The 27,232-nt window shown below is 43.7% G+C and overlaps 1 protein-coding gene across 1 annotated transcript in view; it reads left to right on the top strand.

The window, feature by feature from the left end:
• The first annotated feature begins 11,198 nt into the window (after positions 1 to 11,198).
• GPM6B (glycoprotein M6B) overlaps positions 11,199 to 27,232 on the top strand; it is a 108,436-nt gene continuing 92,402 nt past the window's right edge. Inside the window, exon 1 of the mRNA XM_054163366.1 lies at positions 11,199 to 11,357. Coding sequence (XP_054019341.1) covers positions 11,354 to 11,357 — 4 coding nt within the window. The 5' untranslated portion in view covers positions 11,199 to 11,353. The remainder of the gene's footprint in view (positions 11,358 to 27,232) is intronic.

The following is a 27,232-nucleotide window of genomic DNA, read 5'->3' as shown; positions in this document are numbered from 1 at the left end:
GCTTGTGTTATGTTGTGGAAACTGTCATCCCAGGCACAGGCTGCAGTGTGGTAGTCCCCATCAGCCTGATAGAATTGTTCACTTTGCTGCAAGAATATACCACAGCCTACTGGAATAAAACATCTAGTAGGATGCCCAAAATTATGATGATGATGGTGAAGAGAAAGTGTCCATAAAAAAAGGACAAAGGTGTTGAGTTTGTTGACTTTCCAGGATTGTTTTAATTTCTTGGTTTGCAGAAATAAAAATGGAGGGTTGTTTTTGTTAATACTTCTTAGCCAAGCAACCTTTAAAAATGTTGAAGGGCTTAGCAGCCTTAGTTTGTAGGGTTTGAAATCAAATCTGAATGCATACCAAATGTAAGAAAACCGCCTCCACTGCCTCTCCCACTGCTGCCATCCCTGTGAAGCTCTCTGGAATGAGATGGATATGCACTGTGGTGTGTTCTTCTGGCAATGTCCATCGTGCTTCAGATCTCTAAAGATCCACATGAGCAGTTTCCAGGGTTTCTCCTCCCTCAGTCATTTTAAGTCCACCTATTCTCTCTTCTTCCTCCCTCATCTTTTCACAAACCTAGCTTGTATCCCACCACCCCAATGCATGCACTTCTGCAGGCTGTTTCTGCACTCTCATCTCCTATACTCCTGTTCAGCTCCTACATGTAGGGCATGAATTGTTGCCCAGGCACTTGGTAACCAGCAGAGCAAATAAGTATGACTAATCTTTATGACCAAAGAAAGGTCAGTGCCTCTGGCACCATAAATGGTGAGAGCAAAAAGTACTGAGGCACTTCCCAGTGCATTATCCCTGACCTGTCTGTCTGTCTGAAGGAAGATCACTCTCTTCTCTTTTCCTCATTAATCCACAAAACTTCGTCATTGCTGTGAAAGGGCTGGGAAGTGTATCGCTGCCAGTTCATCTCTGCTACTCTGGATAGACTTCAGTCAATCACCCAGGGGTAAATATCCCCACTTCTCTTACCTACTGACCAAAGGCTTTCTAAAGCTGCAGTGCAATGAAACCACCATGATCTTGTTGAGCACCAGAGTTTTAAGACTTTCCACTAGTGGGAGAAACAATTACTGGACTTCAAATCCACCTGTTCAAGTTAAAGCATGTCTCATCAAGTACATCTCTGTCAGCTCCCATCTCTCCAGTGGCAAGGCGTAACTGTAATTTAGGAAGTCAAACGTGAAAAACCAACCAAGTAATCACGAGCTGTTCCCACCCAGCAGATGAAGATACTGCAAAGGCAGTTTCTCACTTTAAGGATGATTTTAACTCTCTTTCTCTCTTTTTCAGCCCTTTTAGCCAGCTGGCATCCTGTTTTCCACTTTTCTAGTGGGCATTGCTTCAGCTCACAGTGATCTTTGGAGGGGGAGCAGTAGCCAGCCCATTCCAATGGCCAATCGCTCTTTCTGCGAAGAACTTCTTCCTAACCTCCAGCCTAAACCTCCCTTGGTGCAGCTTGAGACTGTGTCCTCTCGTTCTGTTGCTGGTTGCCTGGGAGAATCCCTAATGGTGTAAGTCCAGCTGGATAATTGCATTGTTTCTCCTCAATATCACTTGCACTGCTTAAAAACAATGAAGTACATTTAGTGTTTCTTTAATATTAGTAGCTGCTCAGGGAGGTGGTGGAGTCACCGTCACTGGAGGTGTTTAAGAAGAGACTGGATGCCATGGTTTAGTTGCTTAGATGGTGTTGGGTTGGACTTGATGATCTTTGAGGTCTTTTCCAACCTGGTCTGGTCTATTCTATTCTATTCTATGTAGAGCTTAAAACACATAGAAATTTACTGGCTGAAACCCCAGAGAACAACCTAGCAAGAGGCTGATGAAGACACTTAGCCAAAACACTACTGTTAGAGAAATCTGAAGTGCACATTAAGTAAACATCAAATATGCAAACCCCAGCACATGTAATATGCAGATAATAGCATAAGGCAATGAGCCCTATCCCCAAATAAATAACACCACTCCCAGAGCCACATGCAGTTCCAGTATTTTCTGTTCACCTTCATTGTCCTCTGAACAGGTTGTATCTATAGTAGCAGAAAGGCTCCACCAGGACTTGGGTTTAGTGTTAAACTGTGGCTAAAATGAGGGGAAGAAACTTCTTTTGGACACAAACGGGCAGAAACTAGATTACATGTGGTCCAAGAAGTGATTGTATAAAGATGTTGATAATTTCATTTGCATGTAAAATAATAACAATGAGAACAGAAGCTAAATTATCCCATATATACAGAAACCCTGAGTGTTCAGGATTGGATAGTCATTATTCTCTTGTCATATAAAGCAATTCAGTCTGCAGCTGCATTTCTCTCTTACAAATCCAATTCAATCAGGAGAACTGAAACATCATTAGCAAACCCACTGATTTATCCACCAGCAAAGTGCTGATACAAGCTTCTATTCCTGCTGCTAATAAATTCTCTACATGGCTCTGTTTGCTCTCTCTAGGGGTCTCCCATTATTCTAATGGCTACAGGTTTCCAGCTTTGCCATCACAGTTTTTAAGCCTGAAAATCTGTGGTAGTAGGGTCTAAAACCTGTGGGAATCATAGGAAAGAACATGTACCCAGTTGTTGCCCTGGAGTGGCTATAAATAACTGCAGGTGAAGTAGCAACCAGTGCCTTAAAAATTGATGTAATTAAATGTCTTTTTCCCCCTTTGTGAAATACAACCATCCCCTGCTGCTCTGCTTATCACTTCCTGTCCCTGTTTCCCTCAGTGGGCTTGTCTCCTGAGCCTTGCCTGCCTCTCTCTACTGTTCCGTGGCCCTGTTCGGTTTGTTGCCTTAATTGCCAGCCTGCCCACTTCATTTACCTCTCATCCAGCCTCTCTTCTATTGCAAAACATAGGGCAGCTCTGATAACCCATGCTAGGTGTTGTCTCCTGTCAGCACACCATCTGCCCCCAGAGTTCTGGATGGTCACCTGCAAGCTCATCACAGCATCATCCCATTAGTGCTCTCATATGTGTAGAATGCTTTGGGTTAGAAGGGACATTTAGAGGTCATCTAGTCTGATATGCAGGGACATCCTTAGGTAGAGCAGATTGCTCAGAGCCTGATCCCACCTGACCTTGAAGGTTTCCAGGGATGAGACTTCTGCTACCTCTCTGTATGCACGAGCTGTTCCACACTATTTCAAGGACTGTGCATGCACTTCTGCATCCTTCTCAAGGTGGGCTCTAATCAAGGAAGGCTCAAGGGGTGTTAGAAGTGATGATGTCTTCCAGGAATAACTTCCCAAGTTGCTGTTTCTGTAACTTCTTTAACAGTCCTATATAATTTTGTCTGCCAGGTTCATGTAATATTTGGTTAGCCTGTGGCTCTTTCATCTTTTAAACCAAAGTTATTTCTTTGAAATATTTGAGGCCAGAATTACTGTTCTAGATTATCTGGCAGCTGAGAAACAGTTTTGGCTGAACCTTATTAGAAACAGAAAAATGCACAAAAAGTAGGAATCCAAATCCACCTCTGACAGTAGCCCATGTTTAATATAGCTTTCATAAAAAGTTTTATTACATTCCTCTCTTGGAATGGCACTGGTTTTGTATTGCTGAATATGATATCCAAGATAATAAGAATCAGATAACAAAAGTCATACGGACTTTCCAATCTACCTTATGCATGCCACAAATGAAAGCTTAAACTCGTTACTGACGTGAGAAACGCAACCACTGCATTTATTTACTGTTTCATGTCTGCTACTTGGAGGAGGGCTGTCCATGAATGACCAGTGCATTCTGCTTTATTATTTTTAATCATCTGATCATGCATTTGCAAAAATTCAGTGTCTGGACTGAAAACAGGAGGAAAATGCTCATGTTTAGAATACCTCTTAGGAGTTTTTTGTAAGGCAAAAACCTCTGTGTTTATTAGTTTAGAGAATGAGAGATTAAACTGATCTTCCAAACCCAAGAGTTAATATCAAACATCATCTCATTGTTATTTTTCAAGTTCCTCAGTGGCATTCATCCTGGCTGGGCTTTTTCCTGGAGGGCTCTCACTCCTCTGATCAGAGTGACTTGTGCTTTTTCTATTCCTGGATATCTCCTTTCTGACAGCTCTAATGCGTTTGGCTGGCTGTGAAGTCAGAAGGAGGCAAAGTGTTTCCATGAGGCCAGAAAACCTGAAGCCACACCTTCCTTCCAAAAGCACATCTCACAGAGCTGATGGAGGATGTTGTGTCCTAGTCCCATCTCCATTATCTACCAGCAAAGAGCCTGTAGGCTGCACCAGCTGCCACAACTCCCACATTCCAGAACACCCATCCTCTGCAGATAGTTTGCACTGTGCTGCTGCTGCACCTTTGAGCACCCCCAGTGTGTTGCACCGCTGCTGACTTACTGAGTCATTCCCATCTTTTCTCCAACACGTTACACTTTTTTGCCACAAACCACAACTCTCAGTGTAGCCATTTGCTAGAGCTGGACTGTGCAAAGCGTGAAGAGAAGCACAGATGTAATAAAACATAGTGTGTGTGGGAGGAGAGGGGGAAACCCCAGCACAAAACCCCAACCAGCATGTTAAAATGTATATTGGTGGAAAACAAAAGCTGGGAAGCCCATTATGAGAGGATTTAGCTCAGCTTTATGATACAGTTTAAGACTACCCCAGCATTCATGTTTACAGAGCAGAAATAAAACCCTCTGTAGCAAGTTACGAGCTTGTGCCTATTGACAGAACTGGGTAAAAAATGAGCACTAAAGTGAAATCAGCTGGCTGCTACTCAGCCTCCACTGCCCAATTGGATCAAGAAAAGTGTTAAAATGAATCCTGCAATTTTTCTTCCCAGCTCTTTGAGTTTTTCAGTCTGAAAAAAAAGAGGCACCTGAGAATGTTCTTAAATGCTCTCAGTGCCTGCTGTCAAAGCAGTTTTCTACTCTGGAAAAAGAGAGCGAGCCTTGTCTCGAACTGTACTTTTGCCAGGAATTCTGTCCTGATTAGGCTGCCTTGGAGCACTTTCTTGGGTGGTTGCCATACTGAAGTTATTGGATGGCAGCCATGTGTACAACACTCTTAAAGTCTATTCCCTTAATTTGCAACTCAACATAAAACTTAGGTTAAGTCTGTTGGTACCACTGGAGGGTGGGGCTAACATACATATGTATGCAATTATTTTCAGGATATTGCAATGAGCACATAAATGCTCCCACAGAAGTTGCTCTGAAGCTGAATACTAATGTTTCTTGGGTACACATTTTTGCCCTTGTCTGGTTTCTTCATTTGTAAATGTATTTCACATTCAAGTCTTCCCACTGGTACTAATGAAAATGTAGGATAATCCATACATTTGAGTCAGCACCTTCTAAACACACTAGGCTGGCCTCTCCAGCCCACACAATCCTTCCCCACAACAGGAACTCAGCAAAGCACTTCAGTGAATGTTTATAGCCAAGCCTAGTAGGCTGAACCCATCATCTTTGACAGAACTTTGAGCCTAAATGTTTTTGAATGAGGCATGTGGAAGAATGCCTTCATGAGGATCATTTCTTGCACAGCAATGGGGAAGTTTTTTCTTTCACTGCATGAGCAAAATGTCAGCATTTCTCATCTAGTTTCACAGATCCATCGAGGAGGATAAACCAAGGTGGGCTGCACAAGCTTTCTGCTCTGTGTAATGCTTTAGAGAGACCACTTTTTTGGACCTCATGTTATCCCACAAGTTTCTCTGCCAGTTACCTACAAGGCATGCAGAAGGAGAAAGGCACAGAAGCAAGTGTGTATCCAGAATAAAACCAGGTAATACCATTCTCTTCCCTCCGGTCTCCCCTCAGACCTAGATCTCTCATGGGCACTCACAGAATATCTACACACATAAGTATAAATTACTGTGCTTAGGGTAAGGTCCCTCATGTGGAGAGCTAAGTGAAAGATGGTTCTTTAGTTGCCAGAGGTCCTAATGTAAACATTTATCTTTCATTTTCAATGATATTTGCCAATTAGGTTTGTGTACTTTTAAAATCACAGTGTCATTGGTTATTCCACAAGTGACTTGGGATATGTGAAACAGAGATGAGCCTATTTTTTAACACTGAAGATGTATTTAGTACTCTGTAATTAACACCCAAATGCTAATTGCTAATTTTCAGATAAAATTAACTATGGTTCATTGGGAAAAATTATGCATTCTGTTGAATATATAATTATATCCATTCTAAAGCAATCACTACTCGGAGTCACATATTGAGAAATGGCTGCTGGAAGTATGACCCACTTGGTGACAAGAAACAGTTTTGATTTGGAAGAATCTTTATTCCTTACATTGTAATACCTGAATGTTAAATTCCAAGAGGAGTACCTACGTGCTGGTTAAACTATATCAAATTATTTCTGCTTTTTCATCTTTTCTCTTTTCTCCCAGACTACACAGTGCTGATGATGTGAACAATTTTGGTTCAGCATTTTGCTGGATGAACTTTGCAAACAGCTCTCTGCAGTGAGCACGAAGAAGGGGGTTTGGTAGCAGCAGTTAGAGTTTAAAGCAGATCAGCTTCACAGAAAAGGTATAAATGATATGGGAGAGCATGAGTCATTCTTCTTAATCTGCACCGAGATGCTGAGTTCCAAACATGAAAAAGTCATCTCCTCTTTGCATGCAGATGATAGTATAAAGTGATCCAATTGTCACCTTATTTCACTTTAGCATCCGTGGCCCTTTGTAACATCACTTTGAACAGATCACATGGGAGAGGAAAAACCCAACCATTCCTCAACTCACCACAACTAAAACCAGTTTTATCACATCTGACTCCCTTAAATCTAGAATGCACTTGTGTTACCATTCAAAAGGAGGCTATTTTATAAGGTTTTAAAGATTTGCAGGAGTTTTTGCAAAACTGAGTGTACAAGTGGCACTGACTCTAATTCTCTGGAGACTGGTAATGGCTGCTATCCACTGACACTGCCTGTGTAGTAGTCAGAAGGAGTAATATTTGCTGTTTACCATTAGCTTCACTGTTAGCAGAGGGAGTCCTAGGAGAAAGGCTCACATACAGCCAACAGTAGGACACAGGGTGAGCCAAGAACATACTGAAACAGGCATCCTACTAGAAGATCTTTTTATTAAACCACCATCTTCAATGTGACTAAATGTTTAGTCAAATCTTAAACATTAAGTGGAAACATACTGCCTTTGATTCTGTTTTTAATTAGGAAAGCTTCCTTATCAAGGGCAATCTGTCTAGTTAGCCTGAGGGAAGATGGTAGGAGTAGAAAATGGAGATGAACAAACAGGTAGTGGCAGCTACAACACTGTTCTGTCCACAAAGAAAAGCAAGGAATTGTTTTAGAGCTAGGAAGGTCTCCAGTGAAGAAGTCAGGAGACAGATGGAGCCTGTTAAATGAAAGGGAAAAATAAAATGATTGTATTAATTCTTCAATCTTCATGTGCTTTAAAATCTGCTTCACCACTGATTGCTGGAAATGGTGAAATGTATGGTGAAATAGGGAGTTTCAGACTAATCCCATGCCCGTGGTTGCAAGAGGTGAGACACCCTACTTCCCGTCGTACCTCTCTCTAACTGATCCCGACATTGAAACTTAAGTTCAAATTTTGCCTGCAGGTCAGATGGCCTCTTTAGAACATCTCCAGAGAACAGGCTGCTTCAGACCAGGTTAGGAGATACACCAAGCATGCTGCTGCAGGGACTGAAAGTGTTTCTTGAAATAACCTGGAGTCATCTCACTAGTATTAGGGTAACACTGCAAATAGATTAATGTTTGCACGTTGTTACCCTAGCTATGGAAAAGATTTGGAGCACTCAGCTTAGACAATGAATGATGTTAATCAAAGCAGAATTCTAACCTTCACCTTCTCTTTTATAGAGCAAATCTCCACTAGCACCAGGCCACTGTATAATCCCTCAATGCCAAGATTGTCTGGATCAATCTGGTTTCCAGTGTAATTTATGGCAGGCTTTTAGCTCTACCTTACAGCTAACAGCTCTGGCACCCAAGGAGCCATTCAGCTACTGAGAATCTCTGAAATACTGCACACTCCAACCCTTCACCTCTCTCTTATGTACTAGATTAAGAGTATGGACCAGAATCCAGCTGTAAGCCTTTCCCAGCTAGGGAAATACCTGTTTCTACAGACACCTTAGTTCTGAAATGAGTTTCTGTTCCTTGTAGAAATTCCAGCTAAGTATTTCTGCCTTCTTGACCTCATTTGAGTATCGTAAATGTCATTTTCCCTAAGGAACCCAATCTTCTGACAACAGTTCTGTCAAACTTCTCTCTTCTCTTGTCAGAGTGTCGATATGTCTGTGAGTGGAAATCCCCATTGACTGCTGAGACATAACCAATGTTTGGACAGCTGTTCTTCACTTTACTCTTTGGAGAGAAAAAATAACGATATTTCTGAGGATAACAGAAAACCAATAAAAGGGCAGCAAGTCCCTCCTCTTGCTGCACACCCATTAATATGGGCAGCTCCTTCTGCACTACCATAGGAACTTCTACCTCATACTTCGGTAATGTATGTAAACCAGATTTGGATAGCACTGACCATGTCGACCAAATTCCCTTAAGCAACTCATCCCCCAGGGATTTAAACAATGCAAAGTTAGCCTTAAGTGCAAACACAGTCAGAATAAGGGCCATATTTTTCAGCTGGTCCTAATATTAATCAAGCAGTAAGCTGCAAGAGTTCCACAGAATATAAATGTAACCAAAGAATGTATTTAAAAAACCAAAACTGATTTATACCTTCACCAGCACATAGGGTGCCTTCACGGCAGGGTGCTTTTACTGTTTGCTTTCAGGTCCTGACATACTTCAGTGCTATTTAGTGCCACTCTAGTTAAGGGTCATATACTATTTCCATAACTAATCTCATTTTTCAAAGGTGCACAGCTCATCTACCTTAGTTCCCAGTGGGGATTGGAAGCATCTTGCTAGTGAGCAGCTTTGGTATGATTTCTCCTGCCCTCCCCCCCCCCCCCCCCCCCCCCCCCTTTATAAAATGGCTTACTCAGTCAATCCACTTACTACTTCTTAGAGAAGAGATATTTATTCCCTGATCCTGCAGGGTCTGCATGGTGTTGGGCCATAGTCCTTACCAGAAAAACATATATATTCCTTACTCAGTGTGAAAACTTAAGGTTATTTTGGCCTGAGAGACTGGGATTTTTCTTTTAACGGGAAACAAACCACAGCTTTAACATTGCAACTTCAGAGGTGAGTGCAGACACAGACTGCTTAGAGAGCAAGAGCCTGAAATTGCAAAGTATGAAGTAATTTCCCTAAAAATTAGTGTCCACACTTTTGCCACTTCTTTGCCTTCATGTTTTATTAATATGGTCTTAAACAATCGATTTCATTTAGTGGGGAATTAATATGGTTACATAATTTAATAGATCCATGTGTTAATAATCATGGCAGAAGATGAAAATATATCCTTTTACTTCATATAAATAACAGGAAGTTAGGATACAATTATTGTGGCAAAAGTGAGGAAATGCAGGCCAAGTACCCAATTAATTTAAATCAGCACAATCTGATTGATATTAGTCACTGTAGGTGCATTTCTTCTGACTAAAGAGCTGGCCTTGGCAATCAGATTGCTCCAATGGTAAAGGTCCAACTGCAGAGGGACCTTGGCAGGCTGGACAGATGGGCAGAGTCCAATGGCATGAGATTTAACACATCTAAGTGCCAGGTTCTAGACTTTGGCCACAACAACCCCATGCGGTGCTACAGGCTGGGGTCAGAGCGGCTGGAGAGCAGCCAGGCAGAAAAGGACCTGGGGGTACTGGTTGATAGTAGGCTGAACATGAGCCAGCAGTGTGCCCAGGTGGCCAAGAAGGCCAATGGCATCCTGGCCTGCATCAGGAACAGTGTGGCCAGCAGGAGCAGGGAAGTCATTCTGCCCTGTACTCAGCACTGGTTAGGCCACACCTTGAGTCCTGTGGTGAGATCTGGGCCCCTCAGTTTAAGAAGGACATTGAGAGACCTGAATGTATCCAGAGAAGGGCAACAAAGCTGGGGAGGGGTTTGGAGCACAGCCCTGTGAGGAGAGGCTGAGGGAGCTGGGGTTGCTTAGCCTGGAGAAGAGGAGGCTCAGGGGAGACCTTATTGCTGTCTACAACTACCTGAAGGGAGGTTGGTCTCTTCTCCCAGGCAACCAGCACCAGAATGAGTCTCAAGCTGCGCCAGGGGAGGTTTAGGCTGTATGTTAGGAGGAAATTCTTCACAGAAAGAGAGATTGGCCATTGGAATGTGCTGCCCAGGGAGGTGGTGGAGTCACCTGTCCCTGGAGGTGTTTAAGAAAAGCCTGGATGAGGCACTTAGTGCCACGGTTTAGTTGATTAGATAGTGTTGGGTGATAGGTTGGACTTGGTGACCTTTTGGTCTTTTCCAACCTGGTTAGTTCTGTATTCTGAGTACAACAACTGAACTCAAAAAGCCGTCTTTGCTGCTCTCTTACGTTGCCATCCTCAGCGTCTGTTGAAGGCTTACTCCTCTGCAACACCATCATTTTTGCTTTCAACACGTCCAGGTATGAAGTGTTTTTTTTCTAGTAAGCTCCTAGTGGGCAAGTCTCCCCTACGCCCCCAGACAACCCTGACTGTTGCTCAGAGGTCCCCTTCGCTGGTTTTCCCAAAAGCTAAGCTACATTTCTCGCAATGTTTAGAGAAACGAGAAGGTCACTGGGAGCACAGCCGTGCACAGCTGTGTGGCTGCACACGGCAGCTGCCGCAGTGCTATAGAATGCTGTCAAGCGGCATTCGTTGATTTGGGAGACGAGCCACATTGTTGAACACGAATACAGACATTAATGCAATAATGGTGTATTTGGGCACACAGTGCCCTTTGCATTGCCACAGCGAAACACTAAGAAGCAGATACCTCTGAAGGTCAAGAGTACCCCAAGCATCCGTTTCTTAGACAAGCACTTGAAGCCTAGCCGCGGGGTGCTCGTTCCTGGAAGCCTTCTGAGGACGGAGGATAAAGCACTGGAGGAAAACAAGGGCCAACGAAAGAGAGCAAGCTCTGCTTTCGGGAACACCACGACCCTACGGCGGGGAAACGGCGGGAGAGGGCGACGGAGCCACCCGCCTGCCCGCCGCCGTGGATGCCGCAGGGCGGCGCTCCACCACCCCTGCCCCGCGGCGGCCCGGGCCGGGCGGGCCGGGAGCCCCTCGGGCGGTGCAGGCAGGCGGGGCTATCCCCGCCCCTCTCGCCGCGCTGCAGCCGCCGGAGGCAAGCGGAGCGCGCCAGTGTGCGAGCCGCCCTTGCTGCTCGTGCTTCCCGCCCAGCGCAGCGCAGCCCAGCGAGGCACGGCTGAGCGAGCCCCTGCTCTGCTCTCTCCCGCACCACCCGGGCGACTAGAGCCAGCCATGGGTAAGCGAGTCGGGCTGCGGGAGAGCTCCACATTCCGGAGCCGCAGGGGGAGGGCATGAACGAGGGCAGGTGTGGGGCAGCCCCGCGGGTCGCAGCTGCCCCGGCCTCTTGTTGCGCGGCGAGGGTGGGGGGCAGCAGCCTGTTGAGCGTCCCGGCCGAGCGGGCCGGGGACGGCCGCTCCTCGCCCCGCTGGGGCCGGGCCGCTGCCGCAGAAACTCTGCGAGAGCGGGGGGCTGTTGTCCGCAGGGTGAGCCGGCGGGGCAGCGGGACCTCGCCGACTGCAGAGTGCTCCCTTCCTCTAAATTATTATGAATAATGACACTAAAGAGTCTTGAAGCTGTAGTTTGTGGGAGGCGGTTGTACACAGCCGACCCAAAGTGTGGCTTCCCCGGTCCCGCTGAGGCTGAGGAAGCGGTGTGGCTGGGGGACGACGCCGGAGGCAGGGGCGGTCTGGCGTCGGGGTCGGACCGAGCGCGCCTAGGTGCCGGTGTTGGGGGGCGATTCGACCTCGCTTTCCCTCGGGATAAGCCGGAGTGGAGGGTCCCACTCGGCTCCTCTGAGACAACTGCAAGTCCCCTTGGGGTCCAGTTCAGTGTTTGCCAAGGGCTGAAGTGTAGTTCGGGAGAGGAGGAATAGCCTCGGGGTCTGGGAGAAGGGTGGACATGCCTTTTCAAGGTGGAACGTGTTGAGGACGCCCCTGTGTCAGGCGTAATGGGTTTCGGTGTGAGCCTTAGGGAATCCTGTGGGCCACTGGGATAACGTGATGTACTTTTCCCTCTTGTGTCTTGGGATCTGCACTGTGGGCGGAATTGGGCGACGATGGAAAGTGGCGGCTTCTCTTCTCAAACTTATGGGGATGGGAGCGCTTGCGTGAGTGTTTCAACGTGAGCTAAGTGGGGCCCTGGCAAGGGAAGGGTCCGTCGTGCACATGGGTCACTCGGCAGTCAACACACGCACATTCAGCGTTCACGTCTCCATGAGCTGCTTCCTTCTAGCTTTCCTTTCAACCACCAGTAAACCCAAATGAATTAAGCTGTAAGGGAAGTTAGGAGATTTGGAGAGAAAAAAGAAAACTGTATCTGTATCTTTGGTCCAGTTTGCCAGTGGCAGATTCCTGCTTAGAGGCTGCAGCTGCTAAAGCAGAGCTATCAGTTAATATGCACATACTGATGCTGGCACTGTCTCTGATTTTAATTAAGGAGGAAAAAAAAATTAAAGAGAATTAATTACTCAGCCAAAGCCAAAGGAAGCTGACAGAATTCCTATGGTTGCTACTTTGTTAAATTAATTCGCATCACCTAATTCCTTAATTTCTAAATGCTTATTAAGTGGTTTGTTCTCTGCTTAGTGAAGATCAGGCTCCTGTAGTATTAGTCTTTCTGCTAAGCTTTTTTGAAGTTTCTAACACCCCTTTCAATGCCTGTTAAAGTAAGAATTCCTACTGCCTCTGAAGCTCTGGAGGATGAAACAAACCAGCACATTGTTTTTGCATATTTATTCTGATGCTTACTTTTTAGGCTGTGCTTGCTGTCTGTAAACTTTCCATATTAAATGAGACTGCGAAGTGGAAAGCTCTCCTATGTCTATTTCTTAGTATCTTCCTCTTAACATACACTTCTACTTTACTGCTGTGGATTGCTGTCAAATAAATCTTGGAATGGGGATGGAAAGAGAGAAAGGGATGTTTTCAAGTTTCTTATCAAGGGATGTGTATTCTTTGGATTACAACATCTTATTTCAGGGGGTAATAAAATTTATTCGACAGCACGTGTAAAGTTGTCCTTAAGTGTCTTTGCTGCTATGTCTCTGACACTGTTTTTTGTTCAGTAAATTCAGTTGCTAGCAGTTTAAAACCAAATAGTTGTTCGAAGTGATTGCGAGTGCTTCATCTTGAGGAGAGCAAATCTTTATTTTAGCCCTAAAATCTTGGAAGAACACTAAAGTTAGCCTCGCTAGCTGCCAGTCTGCAACAGTTTGTGGAACCTAGGGTTGGTGTCTGTATAGAATGTCTTGCCCTGAATGTGATAGCTGGGTGAAGGGGAGTGTGGAGTAGAAAACATTTTGTGAACGTTCTGCTAATAATGATGATAATAGCACAAAACTCCAAGGTCTGTGGATGACTTTGTTTAGAAAGGTTATTGAATGATCAAGCTGTGCCTTGGCATGCTCAGTCAGGAGAGGGGACTTCTAGTACAAATTTCAGATGCAAGACTTCAAAAAGAAGTCTTTGTCAGCTAGCCATCTAGTTCCTCATGAATACGATGTTTTGTTTGTGCCATTGCATAACTGCTGCCTTGGCTTTGGGTAGGCTGAGGCTGATGTGACCATCTCACCAGGACTTGTTTGGAGCCTCGGCACTGTGTCAAGCTTCCTGATCCAATGGCAGGGACACATTTGACTGGTTCTCGTTGGGACCATTTGAATTGTCCTTCCTTGCACAAAACCTTTGTGTAGGATTGGCTTACTGAGGCTTATTGTTGTTTCTTTGTGGAGGTGCTGAGAGCCCACCACAGCCATTGATGTTCATTGTGCTTTTGGCTCCTTCAGCACTTCTGAAAGTTGGGCATGTTGTGCTCAACACCAGTGAGGGTTTGTGTCGACCAGGGGGGATCATCAGTAATAACCAGTGCAGTGCTTTGTGCATCTCATGTGAGAAGACCCATCCACTGGCATCTTACATTGTGGCACACAGTCTCCTGAAAGTAGTTTCTTGTCTAGGAGATGGGGAGGGGACTGTTAATTTGCCAGATGAACAAACAACTGCAGAAGGGTTTTGTTCTTAAAAGTTTACAAAGCATGATACATTGTCATTTTTTAGGAACTGTATGTGTTCCCCAGACTCTTGCTTTCAAAGAAGAAGAAATGATTGGAGCAGACTGGGGGTGTGCATCCTGTTTTGCCTGGTTGTTTCTTTAGAAGTTAGATACTCCAGAGAACAGTGTACATGAGCAGGAGACAAAATGATATCCATCTTCACATGGGTTTGCATCCTGTCTCTGCTGACCCTGTGCAGGAACCGCTGCCTTGTGAAGCCTGCAAGCCCAGGAGTTCCCAGGGGCATCACACTGTGCTGTGCTGCTGTTCTGGGGACATCTCCAGCTCTCTAATCAGTACTTCCTTCAGCATCCCTGCAGCTCTTCCCTGCAGCTCTTCCCTGCATCCCAGAGCAATCCATTTCTTCCCCATAGATAGTAGCCTCAGGAGTTCCACCTTAGGGGCTTCTGCCACCCATAGAAACAGTTCTTGCTTTTATGTGAAATGTGTCCAAAGCAGGTTCAAATATTCCTTAAACCAGACTTTAGTTTTTTTTTCTCCTATAAACAGCTGGGGGCAAGTTCTAAAAGAGTATCAGTCCCTTTTCCTTCTATTCAGCTGTATACTTTGTTCAGGCAGGAGCTAAGGTCTTTTGTGTGTCACAGTAATAGTAAAATCTGATTAGTATCGGTCACTAAGGGTGGCTGGATTTCAATTGCCAAGTGGTTTAGTCCGTATTCTGTTAAATCTTGCACCTCTTAAATATATTTAACCTTATTCCTATTAAAAATAACAATAATAAAAAAGCCAATACTAAGTTTTTCTCTTAAGCCCTGTGAAATACAAAGTGTTATACTGCTGCCCTTTCTCTATCTCTACCCCACCTGCTTAGGCTTTTAAAAAGTACTTACTTTTGCCTTCTTGCTGTAATCCTGTCTGAGAAGGCAGCAAAGGAGAAAATGTTGTACAGCTCTTTCCCAGTATCTGAAAAACATCTGTAAATGTGGTGAAAATAGGAACTTGCCCTGTCGCTGTCTGTGTGAATGTGTGGTTCAGTAGTCAAGGAAGCCTTCCATCCTGTGTGTGAATTATCATATGTCTGATTGTTTGTTTCTGAGATGTGGTATTTCAAGACCTTTCTGGATTATAGAGGGACATCCCTGGGAGGGCTGAACTGTGGCAGAGCCTGATTATCTCTTTTTCAGAGTATTTCTAGACTCTACAGGTCATACTCAATTTTTAAATGACTATAACTGTTTTTCTCAAGGCAGGTATCTTACTTCTTTGAGTTTACTTCCCTGAGTTGTTATTCCAGCAGTCAGCATGTTGGAAGCATTGGGAGTTTTCACCGAGTGGTTTTTTCTGTAGCTGTTGTTTTTCAGGATTGGTGCTATCTAATTGTATGTGGCTTTGGGTTGGAGGGGACGTGCAAAGATCATGTAGTCTAACTCCCCTGCCATGTTCAAGGACGTCTTTTTCGCTTGCTCAAGGCCCTGTCTAGCCTGACTTTGAACACTTCCAGGGATGGAGCATATGCAACTTCTTTGAGCAACATTTAATAGTATCTAAAGTTGTTGCTCTTAAAGATAAGTCCGAAGTCCTTTTCAGGATAAGGTTTTCAAGATAAGCCTCCTTCTCGGTATGTTTTTTATTCCTGCTACAGCAGCATTGTGTCATCCCTGAGTGGGTGCACATTCCTGTAGCAAAGATTTTTGTTTTTCTTGAGACACACATCTGGCACAGTCAGATGCAGAGTTGCTGCACGTGTTGTACTGCCACTGAAGTGCAACGCTTCCAGAAAGTGCCAGAGCGACACATTCAGTGAAATTTCACTGGGTTATGGTGTTTGCAGAGGGAGCCGCTGTGGGTTGTTACATTACCACAGTTCCCACAATGACCATTCTGCTCATTGAAACTCCTGGACTTCTCTTTTAGACCTCCCCTATGTGCATGCCAGCTGGGTGTGCCCTTCATCCCTCCTCAGACACACACACAGACGCCTGGTTTCTATGATTGTGTTCCCTGCACCTGCCTTAGCTGCACATCACCTTGCTCTGTCCAGCTCCTTGTGCTGTCCTTGCTGGGGGACTGAGATCTTGCACAGAGCTGTGGGAGCCACTTCCCCATGAGCTGATCAGGTCCTCCTGCAAAAAATGTGAATCCTTCACAGCATGACAGTGTCAGTGCTTGGGAGGGATGTATGTGTTTGTTTACAGTGTACTTGTGCCATAGGGGCTTTTTGCCCCGGAGCGTGGGGTTCAGGCTCACTCCAGATGGGGCACACGGCATCTCACTGAGCTGCCAGTCTGGTGGGCTGTGTGGTGACGTATTTGGGAGATGGTTCTGCAGGGTTTCAGTGTGCTTGTGGCTGTATTGGTGTGAGCTATCCTTGGAAATGAAAATCCTTTTTGTTCTCTTGGCTGGTTTCTTAAAATCCATTTGGGCACAAGTGACTCTTGATGGATTTGTGGTGAGCAGCTGTGAGGAAAGATAATTTAGTCTCCATGTGGGACATCAAAGGTGGTTCTATTAAAGCAATGGGTGTCAGCTGAGCCTGTGATGCTCTGTACAGGTGCAGAAGTTTCTGCTGTGAAGATTACCAGCTCAACACCCACAAAGAGCAAAGGTAAAAACAGAGCCGTGGTGGCTCTTGTTCATCACATCATTCTTGTAACTGGTTTCTTCCAGGTCATGTGTGATGCAGCCTGTGGCCTGTAGGAAGTTAACTCTGCATCATACTACCGAGGGAGGAGTCCATGTCTTCTGATTCTCTTCCAACTTTTCTTCTGTAGGCAGGTGTGAACTTGTGAGCAGGTGGCTGTGCCTATCAAAATGCCCTCTCACCCCACCCCTGTAAACAGCAGCAGCAAGAGAGATTTGGCCATGCAGTGTAACAAATGGGTAGCATTGTACGTACCGTTTAGTTCTCAACTGTTTGTTCCTTTCTAATGCTGCCCTATCTTGCAGCTCTGGCAGTCCACAATTATTTGTCTCTTGGGTTTTAAGACTCAAAAGCTTGCATGTGGAGTTGTGGCTTGAGAAACATTTACAGGCAATGCAGAGAACTATGAGAATTCAACATCTTTTGTTCTCCATTTTTTTTGGAGCTGTTCCACTAGCAGCAATTTCAGAATGTGAATGGAGCTTATGTTTCATTAATAGGAGGACGTGCCTGATGCAGAACTATTGCATGATACAAACCTCAGTGCTTTGCTGTGCCCTCACTTTTGTGTTGGTTTCATACTTTGATACTTGAGTGCATGTGGCACTTGAAATTTTTGCCTAAAGGTTATACATACAGAAAACAACTTTCAGGAATGTGTTTGCACTTAGTGCCTGGATTATTGCTGTTTGGCTTTGGGTTGTTGTTGGGGGTTTTGGTTGGTTGGGGTTTGTCTGTGGTTGTTGGGTTTTTTTCTTTTTTTCCCCCCTTTTTTCTCTTTCTCTTTTTATTTTTTTTTCTTTTTTTCCTTTTTTCTTTCTTTTTCCTCTTTTTTCTTTCTTTTTCCCTCTTTTTTCTTTTTTTCCTCTTTTTTCTTTTTTTCCTTTTTTCTTTCTTTTTTCCCTTTTTCTTTCTTTTTTCCTTTTTTCCCCTCTTTTCCCCCCTTTTTTCTTTTTTTTCTATTTTTCTTTTTTATCTTTTTTCTTTTTCTCTTTTTTCTTTCTTTTTTATCTTTTTTCTTTCTTTTTTCTCTTTTTTCTTTCTTTTTTCTCTTTTTTCTTTCTTTTTTTATCTTTTTTCTTTATTTTTTATCTTATTTATTTCTTTTTTTCTCTTTTTTCTTTATTTTTTTGTCTTTTTTCTTTCTTTTTTTCTCTTTTTTCTTTCTTTTTTTCTCTTTTTTCTTTCTTTTTTTCTCTTTTTTCTTTCTTTTTTCCTTTTTTCTTTCTTTTTTCCCTTTTTCTTTCTTTTTTCCTTCTTTTTTCCCCTCTTTTCCCCTTTTTTTCTTTTTTTTCTTTTTCTTTTTTTCTTTTTTCTTTCTCTTTTTTCTTTCTTTTTCTCTTTTTCTTTCTTTTTTCTCTTTTTTCTTTCTTTTCTCTTTTTTTCTTCTTTTTCTCTTTTTCTTTCTTTTTTCTCTTTTTCTTTCTTTCCTCTCTTTTTTTCTTTTTTCTCTTCTTTCTTTCTTTTCTCTTTTTTCTTTCTTTTTTATCTTTTTTCTTTCTTTTTTCTCTTTTTTCTTTCTTTTTTCTTTTTTCTTTCTTTTTTTCTTTTTTCTTTCTTTTTTCTCTTTTTTCTTTCTTTTTTTCTCTTTTTTCTTTCTTTTTTTCTCTTTTTTCTTTCTTTTTTCTCTTTTTTCTTTCTTTTTTCTCTTTTTTCTTTCTTTTTTTCTCTTTTTTCTTTCTTTTTTCTCTTTTTTCTTTCTTTTTTCTCTTTTTTCTTTCTTTTTTCTCTTTTTTCTTTCTTTTTTTCTCTTTTTTCTTTCTTTTTTTCTCTTTTTTCTTTCTTTTTTTCTCTTTTTTCTTTCTTTTTTCCTCTTTTTTCTTTCTTTTTTTCTCCCTCTTTTTTCTTTCTTTTTTTCTCCCTCTTTTTTCTTTCCCCTTTCTTTTTTCCCCTGGGTGGAAGAATGTTGAAAAGGACTGTGGTTCAAACATAGCTAGGACCTGGGTCATGAAGAATAGCAGACTTCTGGAAATTATGAACTGGTCTGGAGTGCCCATCATAAGATACAGACTTTATCAGTTTGTGTTGATTTTTTTCTTAACTGCCTTTTTTTTTTTTTTAAGACCACAGAACAGTCATTGCATATTGCAGCCTAAAACTCTCTCTACATTTCTTCAGTGCCAATGAAAATAAAATAATTGCCCCAATCTGGATTGGAGAGAGGGGTCACACTGAAGGCAATCAGGGCAAAATTTGCTCCATTAAAGCAGCTGGTTTGTGGACTGGCAGGCAGATAGGACACCTTGTGTTAACAATGCAGCTGATGTGGAGATCGAAAAAGTGAGAGTCCAGCCAGGGAAGGATTACTGCACTGGTTTTCTTAATATTGGAATAATTTATTTGGGTTTACTGGTGGTTTTGCTGAGCTGGAGCTAGGGAGCCTACCCCTGATGTCTAATCGAGGAAGAATCTGACTCCCTTATGCTGCCAGCAAGGCACAGATGAGTGTGACTCTCTACTGTCCCAGACCTCTTAGTCTATGGTTTTGTCAGTTTGCATGCTAGAAAATTCATTGAGGTCAGTCCTAATGGTGAATGTTCATCAGTGGAGCTGCTGGTTGACGGTGAGTGTTGGTTGCCTGCATATGCCCTTTGCCAGCTGCTGTGGTTGTGCCTCAGCATCTCTTCAAGAGAGATTTCCCGCTGAACAGTTTTGTTTTGTTTTTTAAACTCTGGGTTTATGTGGTTTGCTTTCTGATAGGACACAGGTGTTTTGTGGCATAAGAGAGTGCTTTCTTCAACTCAGGAGTTTTTTTTAAAACCTAAAGTTCTATGCTCTGGGTACCTCTGACAGGAGTTCCTGGAATGAAGTCCTGGGCATGCACCATACTGACAAACACTGTGCAATTCTGTGTTAGTGCAGAGCTCTGTCTGGATCTTCATTTCCTATCTTCTGTACTAAAATAACTTATTTGTTGGTTGTTTTCTGTATATTTGAGGAATAGCATTTGGAAGGTTTTAAATGATAGCTGTTTGTGTGTAAACTTGCACTTGTGTTGCCAGAATTGTGTTGACATAAATGTCGTGCAGTTTCCCAAACAAAAGTATAAAATGAGCTGTTGTATTTGTTAGGCACACAGCTGAAAATAAGTTTGCCACATGGAACTTCCCTTGTGGGATATTAAATGGTTTCCTTGAGCTGCTTAGGCATTCATAAAAAAAAAAAAGGAAAGAAAAAGTCAGGAGTAAAGGGAGATGACTGGTGAGAGTACTCACAGCTGAGAACTTTTGGTGCAAGCACAGGGATCTGTTGCAGCACATCTGTCAAGAGCTCATGACTTGCAAGGTGTAATGAACAATAGCTTTGTGCAACATCTGCTTAGGCTCACTGGCACAAAAGCCTTGAAATTTCGGAGATATTCATCACACCATGTCAGGGGAATGTAGCAGAATCGAGTGTATCATCTATTACTGTCTGCTTTCCAGCCAGAGAAGTTATTAGTTACTAAAGCTGATCACTGCTTCATTGAGCCAGAGTTTCAACATAAGCAAATACAAGGAATGCAATGCAGAGGAGGCTTTGCTATGTGCAGCTGACATAGCTCATGTTAGTAATTGCTTCCCTCATGCAGTGTATACCTTCTCTTCATAGATGTTACTTCCCTTCAGTGTTGGAATTAAAGTGGCAGTTTCTCCTGCTTGATAATTGTCTGATGAAAAATCCCCCCATTTCAGATAATGCCTTGAACCTTAAAGAAATAGTTATGTGGAATGAAATATAGCCAGGTTGAGTAATTTTCCTTTGTGTAGCCTGTAATTTTTAGTCCTTCTCTTTGAATTATTTTCAAACATTTTGGAAATACCTGTTTTCCCTTCGAACTTGATCTATGAGGGGCCTAGAACAGGCACGTAATCTTTAACCCCCTTGGGAAGTTCCTGAGATTTTGCATCGTGTCTGCCACTAAGATGTTTGCAATGCTCTGTTTGAGAAATTGCTGTAATCCACCACATGTAAATTCTTCTTCAATTCTTCTTCAATGTAAACCTCAGGGAGGCAGGAAAGAACCAAGAAAGAGTGAAAGCCCTCTTGAAAATGCTCATTTAATGTAGCTGTGGCAGACTGAAGGTGAGTATTTGGGGAGTGGGTGGAACTGCAACAGAACACAGATGAGGTAGTGGCATGAGTCAAGGCTCAAATGATTTTAGTCTTAAGCAGTCTGCAGATTTCATTAAAATGATTTTATTTTCCTGTACATCTTTATTTCTGGGTTTTCTTAGGTATCCTGGGGCTGTTTTCCCCACTGTGGTCAGCTCCCCAGCATGACTCAGCATGGTTTGGGCTCTTTCTGTCACCCTTGCAGAGAGAGAGTGCTGGACCTCATGGTCAAACCTGATTCTTCCTGTCCTCTAGGTTGTTGTCTGTCAGGTTTAGTGGGCAGAGGATGTGTGGGGGTAGATAGTTCCCTGCCCTGAGCATTCCTGTTGGCCCTTGATCCTCCATTGGAGGCTTTCACCTTGAAATGGTGGCCAAGAGTGCTTGCTGGGTTTGAATGAGTGGTAGATGTGTTTGAATGTGTGATAGATGAGAGTGACCATGACCCCTCTGGTGATGCCCTGGGCACGTATGGGTGTGTTTTCCCTGTCTGTCTGTGGTAATTGCTAACTTCATCTGTTTCAAAGTTAAGTGATGTACACCTCCTGGAACATACAAAATAGTTGGGAGAAGCAGCTTTAAAACAAACCTAACATCAGGAGACACTCTTAAAGCAAAATTGAGTGCCTCACTGGGGGGAAGTTGGAGGCATGGCATTCTGTTTCCACAGTAGCAGAAGGGTGTGACACATGGAACATTACACGTTGTTGCCAAGGCTGTCCCAGCTGCTCTTAAAATCTGACCTATGGATGTGCTAATTACTGCACACTGAATCTTTTTTCCCTCTTCTTATAAGAACATACATGGAAAAAACTTCAGATGGATACCAGTGCAGTTACAGTCAGCCATAGCTGCTACCTCCCATTACAAAATGCATTTAGTTGATGGAGCTGTTCTGTTTCATGCCTGGTTAGTGGATCTTGGATAGCATTGTGCTTTTTTATAAGCAGAGGAACTTGCCTCGCTGGTCAGTGTGCTGGCTGTAGGATGCCAGTCTATTGTCTGAAGTTTGCCTACCCAGTTCAAATGGGTTAGAGAATTAGGAATAGTCTTCATTTGCAACACAATTGTTGGAGTGAAGGATGAGAATGGAAACAATACCTGGGTTTCTGTTTTAAAAAACACCAAACCACCACCAACAAAAACCCCAAAGAAACCCTGCCAGCTACTTGGAAAGATGGGGTCTCTCAATTAGTTATTCCTCTGGCATGCTAAGTAGATCTCTATGCAGGACTCCTGAGGAGAGTCTTATATGGGCTTCACAAGAAAGAGAGAAGCAGTTATCCAGCCAAAACATGAGTGCTCAAAGCATTCTTTTTTCTTTCCTGTGGTACAAGTCAGGTTTATGTATTCAGAAAATGCCATCATGCTTGCTTAAGTTCTTATCTTCTGTAATCCTCCTTAAAATACTTCATCCTTAACCCTTTGGTTTTTAGGGAAGAGGATGGTAAGATTAGTAGGAGGGAAGCATGCCTTTTCCCTTCCATATGTGTTTGTGAGCGTGACTGCTGTGCCCACTCCCCACATGGTCAGTAGTCTGCCTTCTTCTGTATGTGTGAAACGTCCCTTATGGCAGCTCCTGTGCCTTGTAAATAAAGTGTTTGCTCTTGCTTTGCTCAGAAAATATGTCGAGCTTTTTGCTGCATATGCTTCAATGCCTCAACTTTTGTGCTTTGCATTTGCACCTGGTTATTAGATCTCTAAGGAGAGAAAAGCCTTCGCCTTACCCAAGTTTAAACACAGGAGAGAAATGTTAGAATCATAAATTAGTTTGGTTTGGAAGGTACCTTAAAGATCATCTCATTCCAGCCCCTACACTATGGCCATGGATGCCTTCCACTAGATAAGTTGTTCAAAGCGTGGCGCTGGAACACTTTCAGGGAGGGGACATCTACACCTTTTCCGGGTAACCTGTTCCAGTGTCTTGGTACTCTAACAATAAAGAATCACCTCCTTTGACCTGCTGCCTACTCTTCTTTTGGTGCAGCCCAGAACACAACTGGTTTTCTGAGCTGTGAGTGCACATTGCTGGCTCATGTCCAGCTTTTCAGTACCCCGAACTCCTCCACAGGGTAGCTTTCAATCCACTCCTCTCCCAGCCTTTATCCATGTTTGTGATTATCCTGACCCTGATGCAGGAGCTTACCCTTGGCCTTGTTGAACTCCCATTTACTTGACATCTTAGTAGTGTTTGCTTGTGTTGGGTGACATCACAGCAGTATCCCAAAACTGAATTGATCCTGAGCTGCTACATGTGGTCCCAGAGGTACTCAGGCTTTTGCTCTTGAACACTCAGATAACTTCCATAGCCATGAGTGGACTTGTAGCAGGAGCCTTCACTCTTTGGTGGCAGGCATGGCTGGAGGTGTGATGCCTAAAGCCTTCAGGCTTGGCAGCTGCTATGGGCCCCCTTTGTCCTGAAGGGGACAGCTGTGAAGAGCACTGTGGTGAGAGCCTGCATCCCAGGCCTCCCGCAGCACTTGGGCTGTACCATGCCAGTGCTTCCTGCTAGGAGATACTGGCAATTAATTTCAAACCCTTCCCCTAGGTCATTGTGACTCTTAAGGAGCTTTTTCACTTATTAGCTCAGGAATCGCTTTTCTTCCTCGAGCGTGACCTGCCAAGACAGCTGTTTCTCTTAAGCACTGAAGTTAATGATACAAAACATGAAGCCTGAGAGGAGGACAGCAGGATTACAGCGCCTCTTGGCTGTGTACCCACTGCCAGCATCCCTTGTGTGGGAGACCAGCATGGCCAAAAGGAGGCTCCTGTGACTTCAGAAGGAAGTGTAAGGTGCAGCTTGGGCATCTTTGTGCATGAGTTTTTGAGGATGGTGCTTCTACATCCTTTCTGGGCTTAGTGTGAAACAAGGCAGGCTTTTTTTTGGTTCCCCATGTTTATTTTTCCCTGTGTGTTGTGTATCTCCAGAGGTCCCTTCCAACCCCTATGGCTCTGTGATTCTGTGAGGTCAATCAGTGTCCTTTGGAGAGCTACATGCATCTAGCTCTCAAGCACCACAAATTCTATGCTCTTGGGTCCTGCTCCTCTCCAGCCATTGTCTGTTGTAGTCCTTGAATACTGGAGGAAAATCAGGAGACTTGCTATTATTTTGAAGGCTTTTATTTGCTGTTTGGTTTCTGAGCACTTAGTAGCTGGTGCTTACTGAACATCTTTGCTCTGTTTAAAATTGAAATGTTTTTTTAATTTAAGCCCATCTCAGAAGTTGCATTTTCTTCATGCATGTTTTAGAATGAGAGCTGACATTTGGAATCAGGTTTTGATAAATTCAGTGACAGTATTGGAAGAACAAGAGGACACAGTCTTAAGCTGCACCAGGGGAAGTTTAGGCTCGAGGTGAGGAGAAAGTTTTTCACTGGGAGAGTTGTTGGCCATTGGAATGTGCTGCCCAGGGAGGTGGTGGAGTCACCATCCCTGGAGGTGTTCAAGAGGGGATTGGATGTGGCACTTGGTGCCATGGTTTAGTTAGTCATGAGGTGTTGGGTGACAGGTTGGACTTGATGATCTTTGAGGTCCTTTCCAACCTTATTGATTCTATGATTCTAAGAGGCAGTGTATGTGTAGCCAGTAGGTCTCTCTTCCTTCATGACACTAATAACTTTCCTCTTGCTTTGGGGAAAAAAACCACAACTAAACATGTTCCATGCTATCTACCTCTGGGTTTTATGCTCTTCTCCTTTGCATAGGCTTTATTGTTGAAGGTCTGTAAGAAAGCACAAACCCTGGGCCTACAACACATATGAGAGACCTATGTTTGAAGGAGGCACATCTGAAAGGAAACTGGAAACAAAAGGAGGGCAATTTTTTTGTTGTTAGCTCATACCTATTTAGACAGACTTAGACTTGGAGGAGAAGCTTTGTGTCCCATGATGTAGGGATGGTGCATTTTCAGTTCTTAGAATGCTCTGTGCCTCTTCCTCAATCTTTTCCCTCTAGTGAAAAAAGTTCTGGCTACAAATTTATTGTCTGTGTTTGAGCAAGGTAATGTGTGTATTTGATACTTCCATGCAGAGCCTGTCCAGTCCCTGAAGAGGCTCCCTCAGTTGCTGTGTCTTTGCTACAAATGCTGAGTTTGACAGCAGTAGATGGGAGGGTGGGGAATGGGGGTTTGCACAGCAGTCTCTGTAAGGAAATGTTGCAAAGCTGACGTAAGTGTCATATTTTTTTTTCACTCTGCAAGCTCTGCATTTTTCAGGCAAACTTTGTCATAACAGAGCAGTTAGGAAGCAGTGGTTAGTGGGTCAGACAGGCCCAGGGGGCTGAACTGGGGTTTGCTCAGCCAAACGTTAGTGCTTTTTAATCACCACCCAATTCTGCGTGCAACACTCCCTTCCTTCCCCAAAGCCATAACAACATAAAAATGGGGATTCAATTGGGTCATGCACAACATCTGCCCTTTACTAGAATGGTTAGGGAGTTACCCCTGCAAGGGAAGAGAAGCTGCCTGTAGCTACTGCTAGAGCATCGTTCTGCCACTGTGGTTTTGGTGGTTTGGTACAATCGGCTGTGGATGAAAGTCTGCACACAGTCCTCAAACTCCTTTTTAGAAGGAAGCAGAGAATTTCCTTTCATGTTGCATGCAGATTCAAAATGTCAATAAAGCTGTGTCCCAAAAATTGGAAGTGCAATTAATTTTCAGTGCTGTGAAGTAATTGTACCTGTACAGCTTCTGTTAGACTACTTCACATTAAGGAATTGGGGTTTTTAAGTCTTGCTGGTGCCAGCTGTTCAGTCTCTAGTAAATGCAATTCATGTGACAGTAGAAATGCTGGAGCCTTCTTTATATCTTGGCTTATCTGTTCTCTGCTGTAGGCTCTGTGTAGTGGGGCTGCCACGAGGAGTTTCAATGTGCCATAATGTAGGCCTTTTTTTGAGAAGAGCTGGGCAGGGAGAAATTTAATGAAGTTCAACAAGGGCAAGTGTAGAGCCTTGCACCTGGTTAAGAACAACCCAGCATAGGTTGGGGACTGAGCTGCTGGAGAGCAGTGAAGGGGAAAAGGACCTGGGGATCCTAGTGGATGGATGGTTGACCACGAGCCAGCAGTGTACTCTTGTGACCAAGAAGGCCAAGGCCATTCTGGGGTGTATTAGAAGGGGTGTGGCTACTAGGTTGAGAGAGGTTCTCCTGCCCCTCTACTCTGCCCTGGTGAGGCTACTCCTGGAGTATTGTGTCCAGTTCTGGGCCCCTCAGTTCAAGAAGGACGGGGAACTGCTTGAGAGAGTCCAGTGCAGAGCCACAAAAATGATTAAGGGAGTGGAACATCTTACAAGGAGAGACTGAGGGAGCTGGGGCTCTTTGGCTCGGAGAGGAGGAGGCTAAGGGGTGACCTTATTAATAGTTATTAATATGTAGAGCATGAGTTCCAAGAGGAGGGAGTCAGGCTCTGCTCGGTGGTGCCCAATGCCAGGACGAGGGACAATGGGTGGAAGCTGAGGCATAGGAAGTTCCATGGAAACAGGAGGAGAAATTGTTGTCACTGTGAGGGTGATGGAACCCTGGAACAGGCTGCCCAGGAATGTGTTGTGGAGTCTCCCTCCTTGGAGGTACTCAAAACCTGCCTGGATGTGTTCCTGTGTGATCTGGTATAGGTGATCCTGTTCTGGCAGCAGGGTTGGACTAGATGATCTTTTGTGGTCCCTTCCAGCTCCTAACATTCTGTGATTCTGTGAAGAGGCTTCAATGCAGGCATCTGTGATTTGAGGATTTTATACTCAACTTCTCCCAATTAACTGGGGTTTATTAAACTCATCATCCAAAGCAAGCTGGTCAGTGGTGTGTTTAAAATTCAAAGTTAACAGTGATTTACTAAGTGTCTGTTGGTGAGGACCCAAAGAGCAAAATGGTAATTTGGGGGTTTTTAAAGTTCTGAAGCAATCCACTCCACTACCTTCAATGAGAAGAAGTCAGAGGATCCGGAGCCAGGCGATTATTGCCTTAACTCTCCTGGGTTTTGCAACATGAACTTGGGTTTGCCTTGTTTTGAGTGAGCAGCTCAAAAATACAAAAGCACTCAATACTGTTAGAGGGTTGGTTTCTACAAAGTTTTACACTAGTGGATGACTTTCTCCTGAAACTTCCCAAGTACAAATGCTTCTAAAAGTCATGAAGGTTACTCTGAAGTGGATAACTCATCTCTGGAGATGTAGGCGTTGTCTTCTCATAAGGCTCAGAATTGGCCTCTCCTTCCCCTGTTAGATGGCAAGTTGCAGAGAGGTAGGAGGTGCAAATGGGTATATTTGGGGGAAAAAGGCTAAAATGTGGAACCAAATGCACTCTTACTTAAATACCTAATTCTCAGAGAAGTGTGGCTCAAGGTGCAATCTGCTAGTGGCACATCCTCTTTAGTAG

Source organism: Dryobates pubescens, chromosome 8, assembly GCF_014839835.1.
Source record: "Dryobates pubescens isolate bDryPub1 chromosome 8, bDryPub1.pri, whole genome shotgun sequence".
In the NCBI taxonomy this organism is placed as follows: Eukaryota; Metazoa; Chordata; class Aves; order Piciformes; family Picidae; genus Dryobates; species Dryobates pubescens.
This window is presented reverse-complemented; position numbering and strand designations above follow the sequence as displayed.